A 17,809-nucleotide genomic window follows, 5' to 3' on the forward strand; every position below is an offset into this window, starting at 1 on the left:
GTAAGAGCTGGTATTAAACAGCTCTATCAGGCAGAAAGGTGATAACTTTGGTGTGATAACTTTGTGCGGGTGTGTGTGAATAAAGAAAGACTTAAAGGGGTCCTAACTAATTTTTTGTTCTCAACGAAAATCTTGTCACGTGGGCAAATGTTGTTCTAGAAAGAAATCAAGTTTTGTTTACAAAACGCAGTGCAGGTTTCCAGAAAAAATCTACTTTAGTAAAGGTGGACAACATTTTGAAATCATTGGACTTCACCTTCACAGACTAGATTTATTTGTACTTTATATCCATCAACATAACTCTCGCACAGCACTTCATTGCCATCTATAAACTAGAACATGCCCTCTGAACGCCCTATTGCGCACTTAATATTCTGCATTTCTCAAATGTCTCCACAAGAATCGCAGACAAGATAATGGCCAACGCCTATGCGTGGGCCACGCCTAGCCACTTGGCTAGCTCACCTACAGTGTGTGCAATTCTCCAGAACACCAAGAACTAGGGCTGTGTGGATGTTTGAAAGTTTCAGATATATTTTTGATTTTTGAATATTTGGTTGGATACGACTATTAGAAACTAATCAAATATATTGCTGGTTGTGCGGGAGCGTTTGCTTCTATCTAATCTAAGAATATGTCTGATCTTGTGCTCAATTTTATAATTTCGTGCTGCTGCAGACATCTTTTTTTCCTTAAAGCGTGCTTCACCGCTAGACGCTAGCTTTACGAGAAAGCCAGCCTCTCAATAGCAAGGAGCACCAAGGTTGTACTTTTTTTGCAGTGGCACTGCCATTCTTAGCTTATTGCTTGACAGCAAATGCATTGAGTGACTGCTGGCACAGGGTCAGATGCCTCTGAGTTTATAAGCATTTGATTTTGTATAATAAGGCACAAATTATCGAGAACAGACAGCTAGTAGGAAATACTGAACTTTCCAAGTTAACATGACTCAAATACACAATATTCTAGTATAACGGCTTACTGGTCTGGTTTATTCATCATTAAAACTAATCACGATTTTCCGACATGTTAATATAACTAAACTTACTAATAAATGCATGTGCATATCATTATTCAATATTTGAAGCTACGCATTCGAATTCAATTCGTATTTGTAAAGTTTCATAATCGCTCGCCTCTACCAAAAATCACTGTTGCCACTAGCCTAGCATGTAAAGTAACTTAGTTTGAATTATCTTTAATCAAAGTCGGAAAAGTGGCACGTCTGTTGCAGGCTCTGCTAGCTCTGACTGATAGCAGACTTTAGTAACAGCTGGAACATTGTTTTGTTTTCGTATTTGATTGCACAATGCAGGTAATTTTGAGACCAATTTCATTGAGAAGAAATAACAGGGTCTCTACCAACCGGGAAATACTTGGGGAAAGCCCAGGGACTTTGTGCTTCTGTCAGGGAAAATTGACTGTAATTTTATTGAAAGGGAATGAAAGTTGCGCTAATGCTGGCTCGAGTGACAGAGAGGAATTGCAACAAATCGTCTTTGACGCCATGTCATCTGCTAGAGAAGTTGCCAGTGTACAACAAATTTTCCAAACGTTTGACTTTTGGGAAATGCCCGATAATTTGGACAGCTTCGCGACACCACCACATGGAGTCAATGTATCAGATTGTATGAAATTTCAGACGCAAAAACCCTTCGCTGTCCCATTTTCTGGACTTTTTGTTGTGACCATATGTCCAAAACGGCATTAATCAAAGCCACCACTGCTGCCAGTTTATCTCGCTGCCTCAAACCGGTGCTCTCGCACGCAGATCTGCTGGCAACTGTAGCCACCACCGCGGCAATGCTAGGCCTAGCTGCTTCAATGTTCGGTTCTCTTAACCATTCAGTGCTGTTAGCAATGGTGCCGACTCGGCCTTTGTAATCCTCACCAATGGCTTCGAAGCTCGGACACCAGGGCGCATTGCATTATGCTGGTTTTCGAAAGCAAGTATTTTTGCACAAGCTATCGCTCGAGGCGTTCCGTCTCCGTCAAGTTGATCACATACAATTTAATCAGACCTTCGCCACCAAGGAAACTCCGTATAATCTCAGACATGACCCAATCTCTATACCGCTTACTCGCACGAACTACGGGAAACAGGCATTACACTTTCAAATATCAACCTTACTAAACAATAATCCCACAATACTGGAACAATTACAAACCTTGACTTCAAGCTTGAGGTTCAAGAAATCTGTTAAAACGTATTTTCTTCACTACTTTATTGTATAACTTCCTTATGTACCACAATATCATTGTTTTGTTTTCCTTGTTAACATGTACTGATTGAGATTCGAATTGTTAATCGCTTTTGATATGTTATCATATTTCGAAAATTGTAACTTGTTGTGCTGTTGTTTGCTTCAGAGTGTCAACATGCTTTGGGTGCTGCAGCCTTTGTCAGGCAAGAATACTGCCTTTTGCTGCAACACCTGAGACAGCTGTATGTCTCAAACAACAAATAAATGAAATGAAATGAAAGTATCGCCTCAATGCAACAGTGTTACACTGTGAAGCATTACAGTGAAGCTTAACAAGTGTGAGAAGGGGCAATTGTCACAGGACCCAATATGCATTCCTTAATTGCACAAGCGTGCACCCACCGACCGTTGTCACAGTGCGAAGACAGATATACCTAATAAGTGTACTGGCAGGCCTTCAGAGCTTTTTCAGATTTGTTTGTGGCAATTTGAGCACTTAAGGACAGTGAAAGACATGCAGTCATTTGTTCGGACTGCCCAATTTTTCGGACATTTTCATGGCCCATAGGGAGTCCAAAAAATCGGACGTTGACTGTATAACTGACCAAGAGGATGCTTCAAATGGTCCGTGGGGTGAACACATGGTGGAAGAAGGACGGGGACAGAAAGGACCGACGCATTGAGGAATGAACGGGAAAGGAATTTCATGATTGTATTGCACTTAATTTTACACTGATCGAACTAGCGGACAAACATAAACAAAATGTGAACGAATGTGGCACGATACAATTAAGTGAAGTACAATCATGAATGTCCACCAACTAGCTCAGTTTATTGCTTTAATAAAAGGGAAAGGAAGTTTGCCACCACTTCTTTCAAAAACACAAGTTGAAAACACAGTGTTGGCTGACGTCGAGAGGCAGGTGTCCCTCATTCGAATCAAAATAAGCCCTTCAAAGCAGTGAAACGCAACGCTGAAGCATTGTGCACAGGCTAAGAAAATGTCAGGACAGTTGAGGTTGACTTTCCAGTTGCTGAGAGAGAATCTAATTTGTGGCAAAGTTCGGGCCTCGTACCATTCAGCTCGCTGTCAGTTGATAGAAATAGCTCATGTTCGAAAATATTTGTTTCTGTATGCATCTCCTCTTTATTTGTATTTCAAAATGCTCGACTAGCTTTGATATTGGTTTTATCAGTTTCTTTTCTTTTTTTTTTTTTCAAGAATATTTTATTCGCTGTGTGTTTTATTAACCCCTCCCTTCTCTTTTCTTTCTGAATAAAATAAACGCTACTCCTTACTGTTCAAACTGGATTAAGTTGTTTTCTATTTTTTAACATTCCTACTAGACAGTGACAACATTGGGTGACATGGTGTCAGCCCGTCCTGACATAAAACAAGGTTCTGTGGTGCTCGGGGAAAACCTGGAAACGTCAGGGGAATTTGGAAATGTCAACTTGGTGGACACCCTGAATAAGAAAGTTCACATTTTAGTCGTGTAAATACTGTGATTGTTCATTGTGAGTTACCATTTTCGCTTGAAAATCCTCTTATGGCAGTAGTAAAATAGGCATTTTCTATAAGGGTGACGTGCCCTAAGCTTTGCCAAGGCACCCTGCAGTTCGAGGGGTCACCAGTGGAATCGGCTGGTGCATGCATGCCTGTTAGCCATTCCTCTTCTAATTATGCGCAGTAAGCCAATTTTAATATTGAAATAGCAAAAATTTTGGCCCATGGAAATGTATCTACAGTGAGTTTTTTTTAAATAATAATAATAATAATAATAATAATAATAATAATAATATTCAGTATATTCGGTGAAAGAACTGGCTGTGGCTAGTGCCTTGAAGTGCGCAACCGTTTCAGGCACACAGTTTCTGTCGGTGCAAGGTTTGTCCTGGATTGACAGGAGAGGTTGAAACAATTCCCTTACACAACGCAAGCAGAAGGAATGGTGACGGAAGCAACGTGGGCATGGACGCACAGAAGCGTGTGCGAAGGTTGTTCTGATACCCACTGGAAGTCACGTAATTCGTATCAGATAGTCATGTTCACACACACACACACACATATTCATGCATTCACGCATGCAGTTCACTGCTTTCTTCTGACACTAGCTCTAGCACCCACACGAACATGGTGCATGCATGTGCAGTAGTTTCCTGCTGTTGTATTACATGCAGCTCCTTCAGTGAGCATAACACTTCACTCGTATATGTGGTGATGTGGATCTCAGCCACCACAGTAGCTCAGCGACTATAGCATTGCACTTTTGAGCACGGGGTTGGGAATTTAGCTGTGTATCACTTTGTGAGACCAGCAACTGCAAAACTTGCTTGATGTTACAGAAACTTCTCCTTTTCCGTACATCTGACATTAAAGCCCAGCAAGTGTCATATCATGCGGATTCTGACACGTGGCAGTTAGTATACAGCAGTCACATGCACTTTGTGCTTTGCCAGCAGTTGAAACAGCCATACCAGCCACATGCAAGTGGCTGGTATGGCTGGTATGGTATGGCAGAAAAGTTGGCTAGTTGGTTTGAATAGTATGACATATTGACAGCAGTTGGAAAACGTACTGGCTCACCGACACAAGACAGCACCTGCCATGTCTTCTTGCTTCATGTTCATTTTCCACCACTGTAAATATGCCACATATGTGAGTTTTCTTCCTTCCAACACTTGATGCCATCTTTGGATGGTCGGCCATGGATTGCCCTGCCATTTCAGCTAGGCTTTGCTAATCATGCACAATCACGGGCTTGATGCCTCTTAGGTGCAACAGGGATCAATGGTACAGGAACAGCTGCCACACTCATACACTAAAGCCTCATTAAACCGTACCCGCTTAAACAGTAGTTCCGTTTTAAAAGTAGTAACGTCCGACTCGGTAGCCATTGAACATAATTCGTTTTGTATCCACTTAAACCGTACCAGTTTATCGCGTACATATCAGATAACACGTAGTGTTCGCACTCTTTGTAGTGCAATCACGGCAGTAGGTCGGCCAGGCAGAAGAACGAGCTTCAGAGATAGAACCTCCAAGCGCAAGCGCAGAGGGCGTTTGGAAGGGCGAAGCCATATTAACATCAACATTATTTCGGCGCCAAGCTAGAGAGTGTTGTGGTTGGCTGGTGGTGGGCTGTGTTGTGCCGTCATGCAAACTAGGACTCGTGTTATGCGGGAGCTTCGACAAAAACCGGGCGCTAAGTATTTAAAAAAACAAAAAAAAAGTTTGCGGTAGTGCTGCTGGGACCGCAAAAAATGGCGGCTACGTGGTTCAACTTTTCGAGGTTAGACTTTTCGCCATCGCTGCCTCTGTTATTGCCAAAGTGCTGCCTAACGACAGTGATGAGGATGACACAGAAAGCAACAGCACGAGTGATTCAAGCCCAGCAGTTAGAGAAGCTGCACATTACGTCAGCCTCACGCGGCAGTTTGCTGAGAAGAGGGGGCTGGCACAAAAGTTGGCTTGGAGCTTAAGGGAGTTTGAGGCTGCTGTTGTCGCTTCTAGGCCGTCACAGCATCAAGCAAAAATAAGAGTGTTCTGTTACGCGAAATGAATAAATACTCCATGTTTTTTGCCCTTTCATCGCTCTCTCTGAGTTCCGTTTCTGACAGGCAAGTGGGCGATCTCGCACTATTCCACTTAAGCAGTACTACCGTTTAATACATACTTTTTCCAAGCTCAGGCCAACTACGGTTTAACGAGGTTTCACTGTAGCTTGCAAAATGTCAGTGCATAAACCACTACCTTTGGTATCCTGGCTGCTGCAGATGACAGCAAGCCGAAGATACTATAATGTTGCGGTTTAGTCCATTCAGTGGTCAGTTGTTACATAGAGTAATAGTTAGTCTTCACAGGCTAACGAAATATTGCATGACAGCTATATTTGTGATGTATACATTGACTTTGCCTAATGTCTAATGTTGTGCCTTACAAGGTGAACTTGCAACTAAAGGCTAACGTTTAATGAAAGTCATGAAGTTTGGTTACTTCTCTCTGATCATATTTTGCTGCTCATATGTTGGCTAAGAATGAAATTCAACCGCAGTTTAAGGATGTGTTGGTCTGATGTCTTTGTGGTGGCAGGTGCTGACGAGGTGGCCCCCAGCGTCGACATCCACTTTGAGCCTGTGGTGCCTTTACCAGAACTGGTGGAGCTGCGCACTGGGGAAGAAGATGAGGAGCAGCTGTTTTGTCACAGGGCCAAGTTGTTTGTGTTTGACAGCCAGAACAAGCAGTGGAAAGAGCGAGCCATAGGCGACATCAAGATACTGAAGCACAAGACACGACCCTGTAAGAGTCTTCCTTACATACTATTCCATGCATTTGCATTCATTAAAGGGACACTAAAGGCAAATAGTACTTCAAGCTAAAACGATACGTTAGGGCTCGAGAATCTCTTAAGCGTAAACATCATCTCGCACAGAGCCTTAGTAATAGAGAAATTGATGTAAAAGCGGGACACAATAAAGACTCCACTGGGACATTCAAGTAGTTACCCAATAACGAAGGCACCCCTAATTTATATTCTGTCACTAGCACTCAACCACTTGTTGTAAAAACATAATTGTATTGTATTATAAGACGACAGAAGATGCTACTTGCCCAATTATCTTTCATCTTTAGAAAAAGACTAAAAACACGGCTGTACCCTTGACAACGAAGTGGGCGCTCGAAAGGTTTCGTTTTTGTTCGACTCTGTACCGCCCACGCTTTTGCTTTTCATTAGTTTCATATTGCGTAATGTTGCACTGGTTTTGCTGGCTCGCAAAACTCACTCAAACTGCAACTAGCAGAGAATATAACTTTCATGTGATGTTGCAGAATGCCAGAACGGTCCACGCTACTTAACGAAAAGCAGCTGCAGTGGCGAATCCACCACTCTGTTTTGGCTCGGTTCCTCTAGAGCCGTGCATTGACATTTTGTGAAAAAAAAAAACATACCGTCTCTCGGGTGGCGTTTTACTTACCGATGGCATCAAAGGTATAAAGGTGTCCCGACCCTTCAGATGCAAGTTTTTCATCAACTAAATCTTTTTTTGGCATGAAATAAGTGTTACGAGATTTCTGGAATGGTATTTAAACAGTCCACGTCGACTTAGTGTTTGCATGTAGTGTCCCCTTAAGAAACTACTCATCTAAACAAAATTTTTCGCATCTGAAAGAAAACCTCACATTCTACTTATTTGTGGGAACATAGTTTGTCTGTAGGCCCTAATATAGCTTATAAAAGGGTATTAAAACTTCTTAATTTTCAAAAATTTTGAAATATATAGGTAATTGCCATTCTGTAAACTACACCTGACAAAGTAAAGGCAGACAAGGACACCATTACTTGTATACTTCCTACTTTTCAGTTTGAATCCTTTGAGAGTCAGAGATGTAAATATATGGCTCCGCAAACAAGTCCTGAATGGTGAAGGCCGTGGCTTTTTGTATCTTGGTTCCGCTGTACCCTCCTCTGTTTTCTTCCTCGCGTCAGTCATCCCCTGCTGCGCTCCGCTCTCGTTTTTATCTTTCGCTGTGTTCGTTCACTTTGTTACGCCAAGGTACAACGCCGAGGTATGCCGTCGCTTGCCGCAGAAACGGCCGCCTAAGAGCTGTGCTATGCAAAGCTTGAATTGCATATTGGCACCACCAGAAACTGCCACTGATGAATGAGCGTGGGAGCCGCCATTGAGCGCTGGCACCGGCGATCAGACTGGCTTTCCTTTGTTGTTGGCTTGAGACTTCTCAGCTGCAGACAATCCAAAGCCGAAGCTCAGTCATCTTGTATATCCATGCTGCATCTCGGCATTGTCGGTGTGTAACTATTGTTAGCATAGATGTTAGCGCAACTGCGCAGTTCATGTTGTGCACGTGTGGTTCTGTTTGGTTCATTCAGGGAAGCCTTTCTGTGTTTCAGCGTTATTTTCAACATGGTGCTGCCATTTAATAAGCGAAAGTTGTTATCCTTAGAGGATAAGCTTGCATCCTGGCCATCGTCGCAAGTGGACAGAAGAAAGGTGGCATTGTGGAAAAGTTTGCAATTTCCCCCAGTTTGCTGTCCACCATTCCCAAGTCTAAAGAAGCTATAGAGAAAGCGCAGGTATCGGGCACATCAGCCAAGTGGAAGAAACAGATGCTGTCAGTGCACAAAGACCTCGACAAGGCTGTGTACAAGTGGTTTGTGGAAGCAAGAGCACAAAAGATACCAATCAGTGGAAATGCAGTGCAGCAGAAAGCCCTAAATTACACTCGCCTGCTAGGAAATGACTGGCTGAGCAGATTCAAGGCTCGCCTAGACGTTGTCGGCAGTACGTTTTGTGGTGAGTCGACATCAGCAGAAAGAGGCAGTGCATCCACCTGGATGTCAACAAATGTGTCGTTGGTTTTGAAATATTGCGCCATGTGTGACAACGCTGATGAGGCAGGCTTTTTTATGAGATGCTTACGTCGAAAACCCTCGAGATGAAAGGTCAGTATTGCCACGCTTACAAACACAGTAACAAGTGTGTGACCGTGCTGCTGTACACTAATGTGAGCAGATCTGACAAGTGCCCATTGCTGCAAAGGCAATAGGAGCCTTCCCATAAAATATGTGGCCAACAGCCGATCTTGGATGACGCAGGCCATTTTTTCGGAATGGGTTGTTGCATTTAACTGTGACATGAGAAGGCAGGGCCGGTACCATATTTACTTGCATAATGATCACACTCATGATCAGTGATATGTTGTGTGCCAAGTCTAGCTAATGATGATCGCGCTTACCGTTTGTTGAATGCTGTCGAATGCTATGCGAACGACTCTTGAGCGGTCTGCATGTACCAAACATTCTGAAGCAGATGCCCCATTTTATTCCTTTCATCACTTTCCACACTTCCAAGAAAAAAAAGCTACAACCAAACTTTCTTTGGTTTTATTATTTGTAGGCTTTATAATGGTTGTGGTCAACAACAACAAAAAAGGCACCTTTCGATTCTTCTCATCTGAACTCGTGGGCACACAACAAATCACGAGTGGCAACGATAGTAACCACATTTACACTGATACGTTAGAAGTGTACCCTATTCATACGCCAACGCTTGTAACACAGCTAAGATATTCGCCCACCCTTAGCGGAAACGTGCTGTATTAGGATAGTAGTGGAGAGAAATGCCGCAGTTTCCGCAGCATACCCGCCGTGCGTTTCTATGTCACTGGCAACTAAGCACACCCATCTCTGTTTCTGTCCCCTCAAAGTGGACATGGCTACGTTATTGCCACAGACTTGCCGATATTAACAATAATAATAATTAGTGATACGGAAGAAACTGGTTCAATGCACGTAATGTACACATGAAAAAAAGAAAAAAAACGCGTTCAGCACGTTCGGCTTGCTCCGCCGGCCGCCACTTTTCGTTTTGGTGTCCCGCACTGTTACAGCGGCAGCCGCCTGTTTGTTGACCTGTTGATGCGGGACGGGAAAAAAAAGGCCTTTTCGCAGAAAATTTAACCTGATCACACCCTGGAATTTGCGTCAATTTTTTTTTACAAAAAAGTGTGATCATTATGCGAGTAGATACGGTATATGTCTTTGTTGCTGGAAAATGGCTCTGCCCATCGTATTCTGGGTGCAAAGCTCACAAATTGGAAGCTCAAGTACTTTCTACCCACCTGCACTTGTATAGTTCAGTCACTTGACCAATGCATAACAAGAAGTATTAAGTGCGCTTACAGCCAGCGAGTGATGCAGCGTCTCCTGTTGAACATGGAGACCGGTCAAGGCACAAAGTTGGAGCTATACATGGCACTGCAGATGGTGGCTGCTGCATGGGCTGCAACTGGACGTCCAGTTGTCGCCAAGTGTTTCATGCATACAGGCTTCAAGCTCGGAGATACAAATGTCGACTTTGCTCAGGATCCTGCCAACTGCACATACGCAGTGCATCTGCCAGCAGAAGCAATTGTCCTGGGCGACCCTTCGAGATGCCATAAATGCACCATCCAGTTTCGAGCTGGAAGGTTTCATTGACGCTTACATTGATGTGATCGCCTCTGAGGGAGTAAGTGATTAGGACATTATAAAAGGTGTCTGCAATGAGGGGCAGTCGGGTAAAAATGAAGCGCCAGACCTGCAGCCTTCACTGGCCACAACACACATACTGAATGCATTCGACGTTGCCACGCAACTACTCGCCAAATCTGAAAATTGGGTATGACGCTCCTGGGTACAAAAAGTAAGCGGTCGACACTGCTTGAATTTTGAAAACAAACGTTTCCGTGGTCGACAGTTCAGGTTAGCTACATTTTTGTGAATTGCACAACTTTTTTTTTTTTTTTCACACCGTCAATTTCGTTGTAGCGGGAGCCGACTGTATCTGGTCTCTAATCTCTAAAAGGGTCGCTGCTAGATGCACGCTTGTTTATTGCCCACAGAGGTGCTGATATATACAAATCATGCCACCGTATATGAACAATGCTGCCATCCTCGGTTTATTTTCTTGAGAATTGCAAGAACTGATTTCCCCTCATTGGCGATGGAACAAATCATTACTGCAAGTTTCAGACCCATATTTTTCTGACAGGCGCGCGACCATGGAGTTCTCTTGCGTGCTCTCACATACGTGGTTCAATGATGGTATGGACATGCACGCTGGTAGCTCTAATGCAACTGGGTCGAGCAGTGATTCCTGCAGTGTGGCTACTGCCCAAGTGCTGAATTGGAATACACTCAACATGCTATTTTTCAGACTCCCCAGGGGCCACAAGAACGTCCAAAAAATTGGCAGTCCAAAAAACTGAATGCATTCCTTTTACTACCCCAAGGTCTCAAATTGCCACAGGCACATCAGAAATGACTGTAAAGGCCTGTGACCACTTATTACTCGTATCGGTGCTCGTAATGTGATGGGAGACACCATTGGAAACGCACATCAACTGCCTCCAGGGCTAGTTCGCCGTGCGGCTAGTTACGCGCTAATTACAGGCGGACGTGTGTACAATTCAGGGCCGTATATTGTGTCCCGTGACGGCAGCCCCCTTTCAACTCTTAGTATGCTTGACCGCAAAACAATGTGTATGTTTCGCGGCATTACGGAATGCTTGGCACTTGCCATGTTTTTCACGCTTTGAAGTCGTCGGCAAGGACGACAAAGTCGGAGTCACTGCCATTGCTGACAGTGGCGAATTCTTTCAATGGAAAACGCGGCACAGAACAGCAGAAAGCTTGGTAGCGACAGTCGAAGCAGCTAAGCCTAGTTTTGCCACAGTGGTGGCTACACCTCAAGAGGATCGGCATGCGGTAGCGCTGGTTCGAGGCTGCGAGGTAATCAAAATAGCGGCAGTGGTGGCTTCGATTAATGTCGTTTTGGACCTGTGGCAAGAAGTACGGAATATAGGACGGTGAAGGGCTTCAGCGTCCCAGATTTCAAAAGTTCTTGTACATTGGCCCTAGGGGGTATGTGGTGGTGCCGCAAAGGCGTCCGAATTTTTGGGCATTTTCCGAAAAATCAGTCATTGACTATGTCCATTCCATTGTACCTACTTTCTTATTATTTATGCAAGCCTTTCTATATTCATCGATAAAAAATGCATGTTTAGAGAATATTTTTTGTCACTTGTATGGTCTTTATGTTGGTGAGCTTCCTTTTTTTTTTTTTGGAAATAGGTCACTCTGGAGGTTTTATACCTGCAATAAAAAAAAACTTACCCCGGGAAACTCACATTTGGTGAGAAAAAATTTACCTTTTAATTGAAACATTCTAGCAAGCATCAATATTTCTTACACTTTTGGCCTTGATATGCTTCCTTCCAATAGGTGTGCAAAACCATCCTTGCTGTCGCAGTTTAATTCAGCATATAAAAGGAGAATTCTTTCTTATTTGAAATTTTATGAAAAGATTTCCTATTTCAAGTGTCTGCGTCGGAACCTCTTTCTGAACATTAAGGACTGCATTTGGACAGCAACAGAGCCTCTTGAAATACTTCCACACAATTTACGCTGAGGTAGTGCGAGTGTTATGCAAGTGTGGGGATTTGTATTAGCAAATTTTAATTACTTCACATTAATAATGCGAAATTCAATTCATTTTTGTATTATGTCTTGTTACACCAATTATTATTATTATTATTATTATTTATTCCTTTTTTGCAGTTTGCCATTTTGATTATTCTTCAGAAAAATGTGTGCAGTTGTTTTTGACATTTTGGTATGTGTAACTTGAGCGTAAAGTTGTAAAATAATACAATTTTATAGAGATTTAGGTGTTCTTTAATAAAGCTGAATGTAAGGCCGCTGTAGCATTTATGTAATAAAAATGTTAAGCACAAAGGAGCATATTGGATTTATAGATAAATGTTGAACTCTGCACTTTCCAGTCATCATATCTCGGGAAGGGTTTTGCCCTTGCCAAGCTAGAAAATTTATTGTCACATTAAAGTGTTGCTTGGTCTTTCCATTCAGAGTCTGCCAATGAGTAAATTTACTAGTATACTAGACTTCCATTCATTCGGTTCCAGTTAATTCCAATTTTTCTGTTAATTTGATCCCAACCAAAGGTGCCGGCTGGCACTCATACATTTCTATGGGCCCAAATTTCTCTTATTTCGATCTCAGTTGGTTTTCAAACTTGACTGGTAAGTTTTGCCGCAATACAGCAGTGTTGTGCAATGAAGCATACAACACAATTTATTTCGGTGTTTCACGGAATAGAAAGGGGCCACGGTCATGGGTCTAAGTATGTGTTCTTTAATTATACAAACATGCACACGCTGTCCCTGGTCACAGTAGGAGCACCTAGATGCCTAATAAGCATACTGGCAGCCATTCAGAACTGTTTGTAACATTGCTGTGGCAATGTGAGCCCTCATTTCACCCACTGTGCATGTCTATCGCATATGAGACCATTAACAGGGCCTACTATGTGTCCTTAATTATGTGCACACACGCACCGTGCACTGAGAAGCAGAGAAAAACCATCCTTGTTTTGGGAAAGCTAGCAAAAAGGGAAACAATAAAATTAAAGAACTCAAAACGTCGAGGGGGTGTTTAAAGCCAACAAAAGAGTGGGGATTTATTTTAGTAAAACTCTAAAGGCCTGCCAGTAAACTTGTCTGGCCTCTTGGTGCTCGTACTGTGACCAGAGAGGGCACATGTACAAGTGTGAATTAAGGAACATGGCTGCATTGCAGAGATGCTAACATTAAAAACAATAATACCAAGGTATTGAACAGTATGGTATCTTTGTTCATGTGCTTGTTTCAGTCAACATAAAGAACCCTTTTTCTTCATGTTTCTTTCTTCGTGTTCCTTCTTGATGCTGCCTCTGTAGAATGCAGAAGTTATGGACAAGTTTGCGAAGGCTTCATTTTTCGCTCTGTGAAGCAGTGTGCTAAATTTGCCAGTCTTACCAGCGTATTATACCGTCTTTGTCAAAAATGTAAACTTGCTGCCGTACTGATACTTCTCTTTTTTCTCGATTTTAGGCTGTTTTCGTGTTCTCATGAGGAGAGACCAGGTGCACAAAATTGCCTGCAATCACTCCATCACAGAGTTCACAAAGTTGTCCCCACTGTCAACTTCATCCACCTCGCTTACATGGAAAGCATTGGACTTCTCTGAAGGACAGACTTCTCCAGAAGCCTTTGCCGTCCGCTTCAAGGTAGAGAATTTTGTGCATACTGTATTCACAAGCGAACCTTGTAATTGACTTTACTCTTAATTCATTAGCTTAGTGTAATTGAGAGACAAACCTTATACATCAGCGTAAGCTTTTTTCAAGCCTAATTGTACTTCCGTGTCATTGTCACGGCTCACCGAAGCTGTTGCTGCCATATTGTTTACAACAATGTAGAGAGTTGCAAGGCCAAATTCACCGTAATGCCTTCTGTGATGTTCGATAATATGACGCTGTGCAACTACACCATCAGCATGGGTTTCTTTAGTTGGTCCCAAGATGCTGGTAAGCTGGCATCCAGTTCACGTTTTCTTGTCAAGCTTGCCACTGACGAATTTTGAAGCATGTCCTTGAAACCAAGTGACAATGCTGCACGCACAGCACGGTTTTTATATCAGTACAACAGACAGTGAAGCGCTGCATTCTCACACCCGCTGTGCTGGCTTAACGGCTATGGTGTTGCGCTGCTAAGTGCGAGGTCGTGGGGTGAAATCTGTCGCGTCAACCACATTTCGATGCGGGCGAGATGCAAAAATGCCCGTGTCCTATGCACTGGGGCCACCTTAAAGGAGTGCTGCCACAAAAATTAGATCTTGTTTTTTCTGTTGCAATAAGTAGCTGAAGACCCAGTAATTGCACCATGAAACATAATTTGCTTCTGAGCGAGACAGGTAATTATTTGGGGGCTTGTTTGTAACGATAAGTCCATGTTTCAGTTTCAGAGAGCAACGAGAGAAGAAAAGGATTGTGTTAGCACTGTGGGGGTCTGAAATGGGATATCTCGCACCGTGCTCTTGGGACAAAGGAACGACAACACAGTAGTGCAAACAATGACAAGGGCATTTATTGCACCTTTCATACATCAATGCCTGCTAGCCGAGTTGCTATCCACAAAACATGCCGATGGGCGCGCGACAAATCTAGAAGTCCGACTCACCGCATCCTCGCGAGCGAATATGTTCGCTCCATGCTGGATCCCAACGCCTGGTCGTTCGCGTGTATAGTCACGCGAATCGTGGCGCGTTCGAAGGCGGCCACGCGAGACGGTCTCGCCGAAGCATCGGTCGGCGCGCGGCACGGCACGTCCGTCACGCTCGCTTCCCGAACCCAAAGAGAGCAAGCGCCTTCCTTTCGGCGCCCAAGTAACCTCGCGGCAGCACAACACTAGCGCCATCTCTCGCACTGCGCCTGTACCACTTTGACCGCGCGGGCGTCACGCAGGCCACACGGCGAAGCGGGAGCACAGGAGACGCGCTATGCGGGAAAAACATCAGGGGAGGCGCGAGGGTCGCGCATCCCCACAGCACAAAACTCACATGCGCATGCCAGCACACTCGCTGACGCACAAGCTTCAAGATGCTAGTTTTTCTATTTTATTGACTTCGTTATCTCGAGGTTTAACTGAACATGCTCACTGAAACCTTAATTGCAATATTAACAATTTGATAAATTCTAATATTTCATGGTCATAAATAAGACAATTGTTCTTTGCTTCATGTTTCTTTCTTCGTGTTCCTTCTGAACGCTGCCTCTGTAGAATGCAGAAGTTATGGACAAGTTTGCCAAAGTGTTTGAAGAGTGCAGGCTGGCTGTTGTAGAAAGAGGAAGCCAACCAGGTAAATACCCTTCTATTCCTGTACTTATTGTCTTTTTGTTTTTGTTTTTTTTTGCGCTTGCACAAAATTAAAGCTGCAAGTGCTGTCAGCAGTGTGCTGCAAATACAGCTAAAGTTTCATAATGCCTGCAGAATAGTGAAGTGGCATTCTTAACCTCTATCACAAAAGTACAGGTATAGGATATTTCTTGACTGTCAGTGTCTGTATGTGTGTTATTTGGAAAACAGTGACAAGTTGTGCTAAGGCAAAGAAATGTGTAGGCTGCAATTCTGGCATTGCTTTTTATATATTGAGATTTATATCATGCTTAAAAGAAAGTATGCTCCATGCTGAGCTTGGCTTTCTTTCCTTGACTTTCTTTTCTTCTTGTATGCACTTGAACTAGCTCACTCTATTAGTTGTTCAGCAGGGTTTGGTGTTGCACTTTTACCCCTCGTTTTACCAGTGCAGTTTAATGCAGCTGCATTATTTTGGCCGTTCTCGTGGGCACAGGCAGCATGCAGACTGTCTGCCACACTCCTATTCTTGTGAGTAAAGCAGTGCTGGTGTTGTCAACCATTATTGCTACACTGATCCTTGCGCTTGTGTGGCCAAGGAAGATCCTACATGTCCCTGCACTCCCTGAATATTGAGTTTTTTTTTTTTTTTCATCTTTGTTCTTACAATTTTGACCTCATTAAATTGAGTTGGTGATTACCAATTTTATCAACTTAGAAAGGTCTACCTTGTCAGGTGATGGGAAAAAAGACACTTGCGTTATCTTCCCAACATTGTGGAGAAATGCAAAACTGCCAAGTAGTCATCTTAATGTTGTCATTCTTTAAACACACATGCCGTTGTAGAGTTCTGTTGGCGCAGCATCATGAAGTATTCTGCCAATGTTTGGAAGGGCACATTGTTCATGGGAACAGCAAGGCAAATGCCCTACAGATAATTAATTGAGTGTGTTGGCGTTCTAACATACATCAGCCTCTGAGTGTCAGTCTTTGTTGCCACAACAGATTGTGGCGATGTTTTCAGTATGCCCAGCTTGCTGAAACTGTGGTAGTGGATACATGAGAAACGAGAACAACACTGTGTCCTGTCTAAATTATTTACATTTTAGACATTGTCTTGCATCATTAACAGTATGACCAACAGATTTTATGAAAGCACGAAGTGCTTAAGACTATAGTCACCGACCTATAATTTGAATACGACAAGGGCTGCGAAAAGGTTCGAATAATCAGGAGTCCAAAATGCAAGATTCGTCAAAAAATAAGCGACTTTATTCCACAAGTGGCCAAAAAATGTGTGCTGTATTATCGGTATGTCACTTTAGGGGACACCTTCTATTTCGCATTACTAGCACAACATGCATTGCCATCCATGAGCGACAGCATTTTTGGCACAATGCCAAGCACGCTGTCGTATCAGAGTGCAGAAAAGCTGCAGTCTGTTGACATGCCCTGCACTAGTCGCTCGAACTATCGTGATTGTGATTGTCCGGGAATAAGGCCCAAGGTTGTCGTGTTGCTAGGCATGCATACACTTACCTGTATGACTCTGTGGTTGTAAATTTCCAGCAAAGCATGCTTTTTATGCTATTCCTTTTTACACTTTTCCCACTTCATCAGAGGTCAGAGTGCCGCTCTGCCCATGTTATGAATGAGACTAGACTGCCATGAGCAGTGATTGATAGGAGTGGAACGGAACTCGGACAACAAATTGTGCAAATTACAAATGCACCCTTTACAACTTAATAACTTGGCATGTCCTGTAGTTTGGACACAGTCTGCGACTACTAGGAAGCTTAGACTTGGTTAGTTTTCGTTTCAAGGCATTGGCGGCAGTGTCGAAGAACATGCCATTGATGCATCAAAACAAAGTAGCATTATTTCTGCTCGTATCGATGGCCAAATTAGCACATGGCCATGTAGTCTGAGTTCGAATTATCGCAAGACTCGCTGTAAAGTGTCTAAAATTTTGGTCGTCCTGATACATTAAAGGGCCCCTGAAACGGTTCGGGCAAATTTTGTAGACGCATAGGGTACAGCTAAAGTTTATCATACACACCACAATTTGTGTGAAACGTCTCATATTAAGAAAGCTATGGACGATTACAAGTTACCCTTCTCCATAGTCATGTATTTTCTCCTCAACTCGTTCACCGAGTGATCAGGGCTAAGCTCCACCTTTACTGGCTCTTGAGTCATGATGGCATGCCATGTCGTCTACTTGCGGTTCTCTAGGCGCAAGCGCGCAAAGCATGTCTCCGGCAGCTGCTTGGCAGTTGACCCTAAGCGAGAGCTATTGAAGCAGCGTGCCTTGCGAGCACTCTGTTGCAGCGTCGAACATGTCTGGTAT

The 17,809-nt window shown here is 43.3% G+C and overlaps 1 protein-coding gene across 1 annotated transcript in view; it reads left to right on the forward strand.

Annotated features, from left to right (window-relative positions):
• The window catches only part of LOC135901764 (E3 SUMO-protein ligase RanBP2-like), a 163,117-nt gene that overhangs the window by 132,046 nt on the left and 13,262 nt on the right, over window positions 1–17,809 (forward strand). Inside the window, exons 33-35 of the mRNA XM_065431613.2 lie at window positions 6,298–6,504; window positions 13,657–13,832; window positions 15,385–15,463. Coding sequence (XP_065287685.1) covers window positions 6,298–6,504; window positions 13,657–13,832; window positions 15,385–15,463 — 462 coding nt within the window. The remainder of the gene's footprint in view (window positions 1–6,297; window positions 6,505–13,656; window positions 13,833–15,384; window positions 15,464–17,809) is intronic.

This window comes from Dermacentor albipictus, chromosome 1 (assembly GCF_038994185.2).
Source record: "Dermacentor albipictus isolate Rhodes 1998 colony chromosome 1, USDA_Dalb.pri_finalv2, whole genome shotgun sequence".
In the NCBI taxonomy this organism is placed as follows: Eukaryota; Metazoa; Arthropoda; class Arachnida; order Ixodida; family Ixodidae; genus Dermacentor; species Dermacentor albipictus.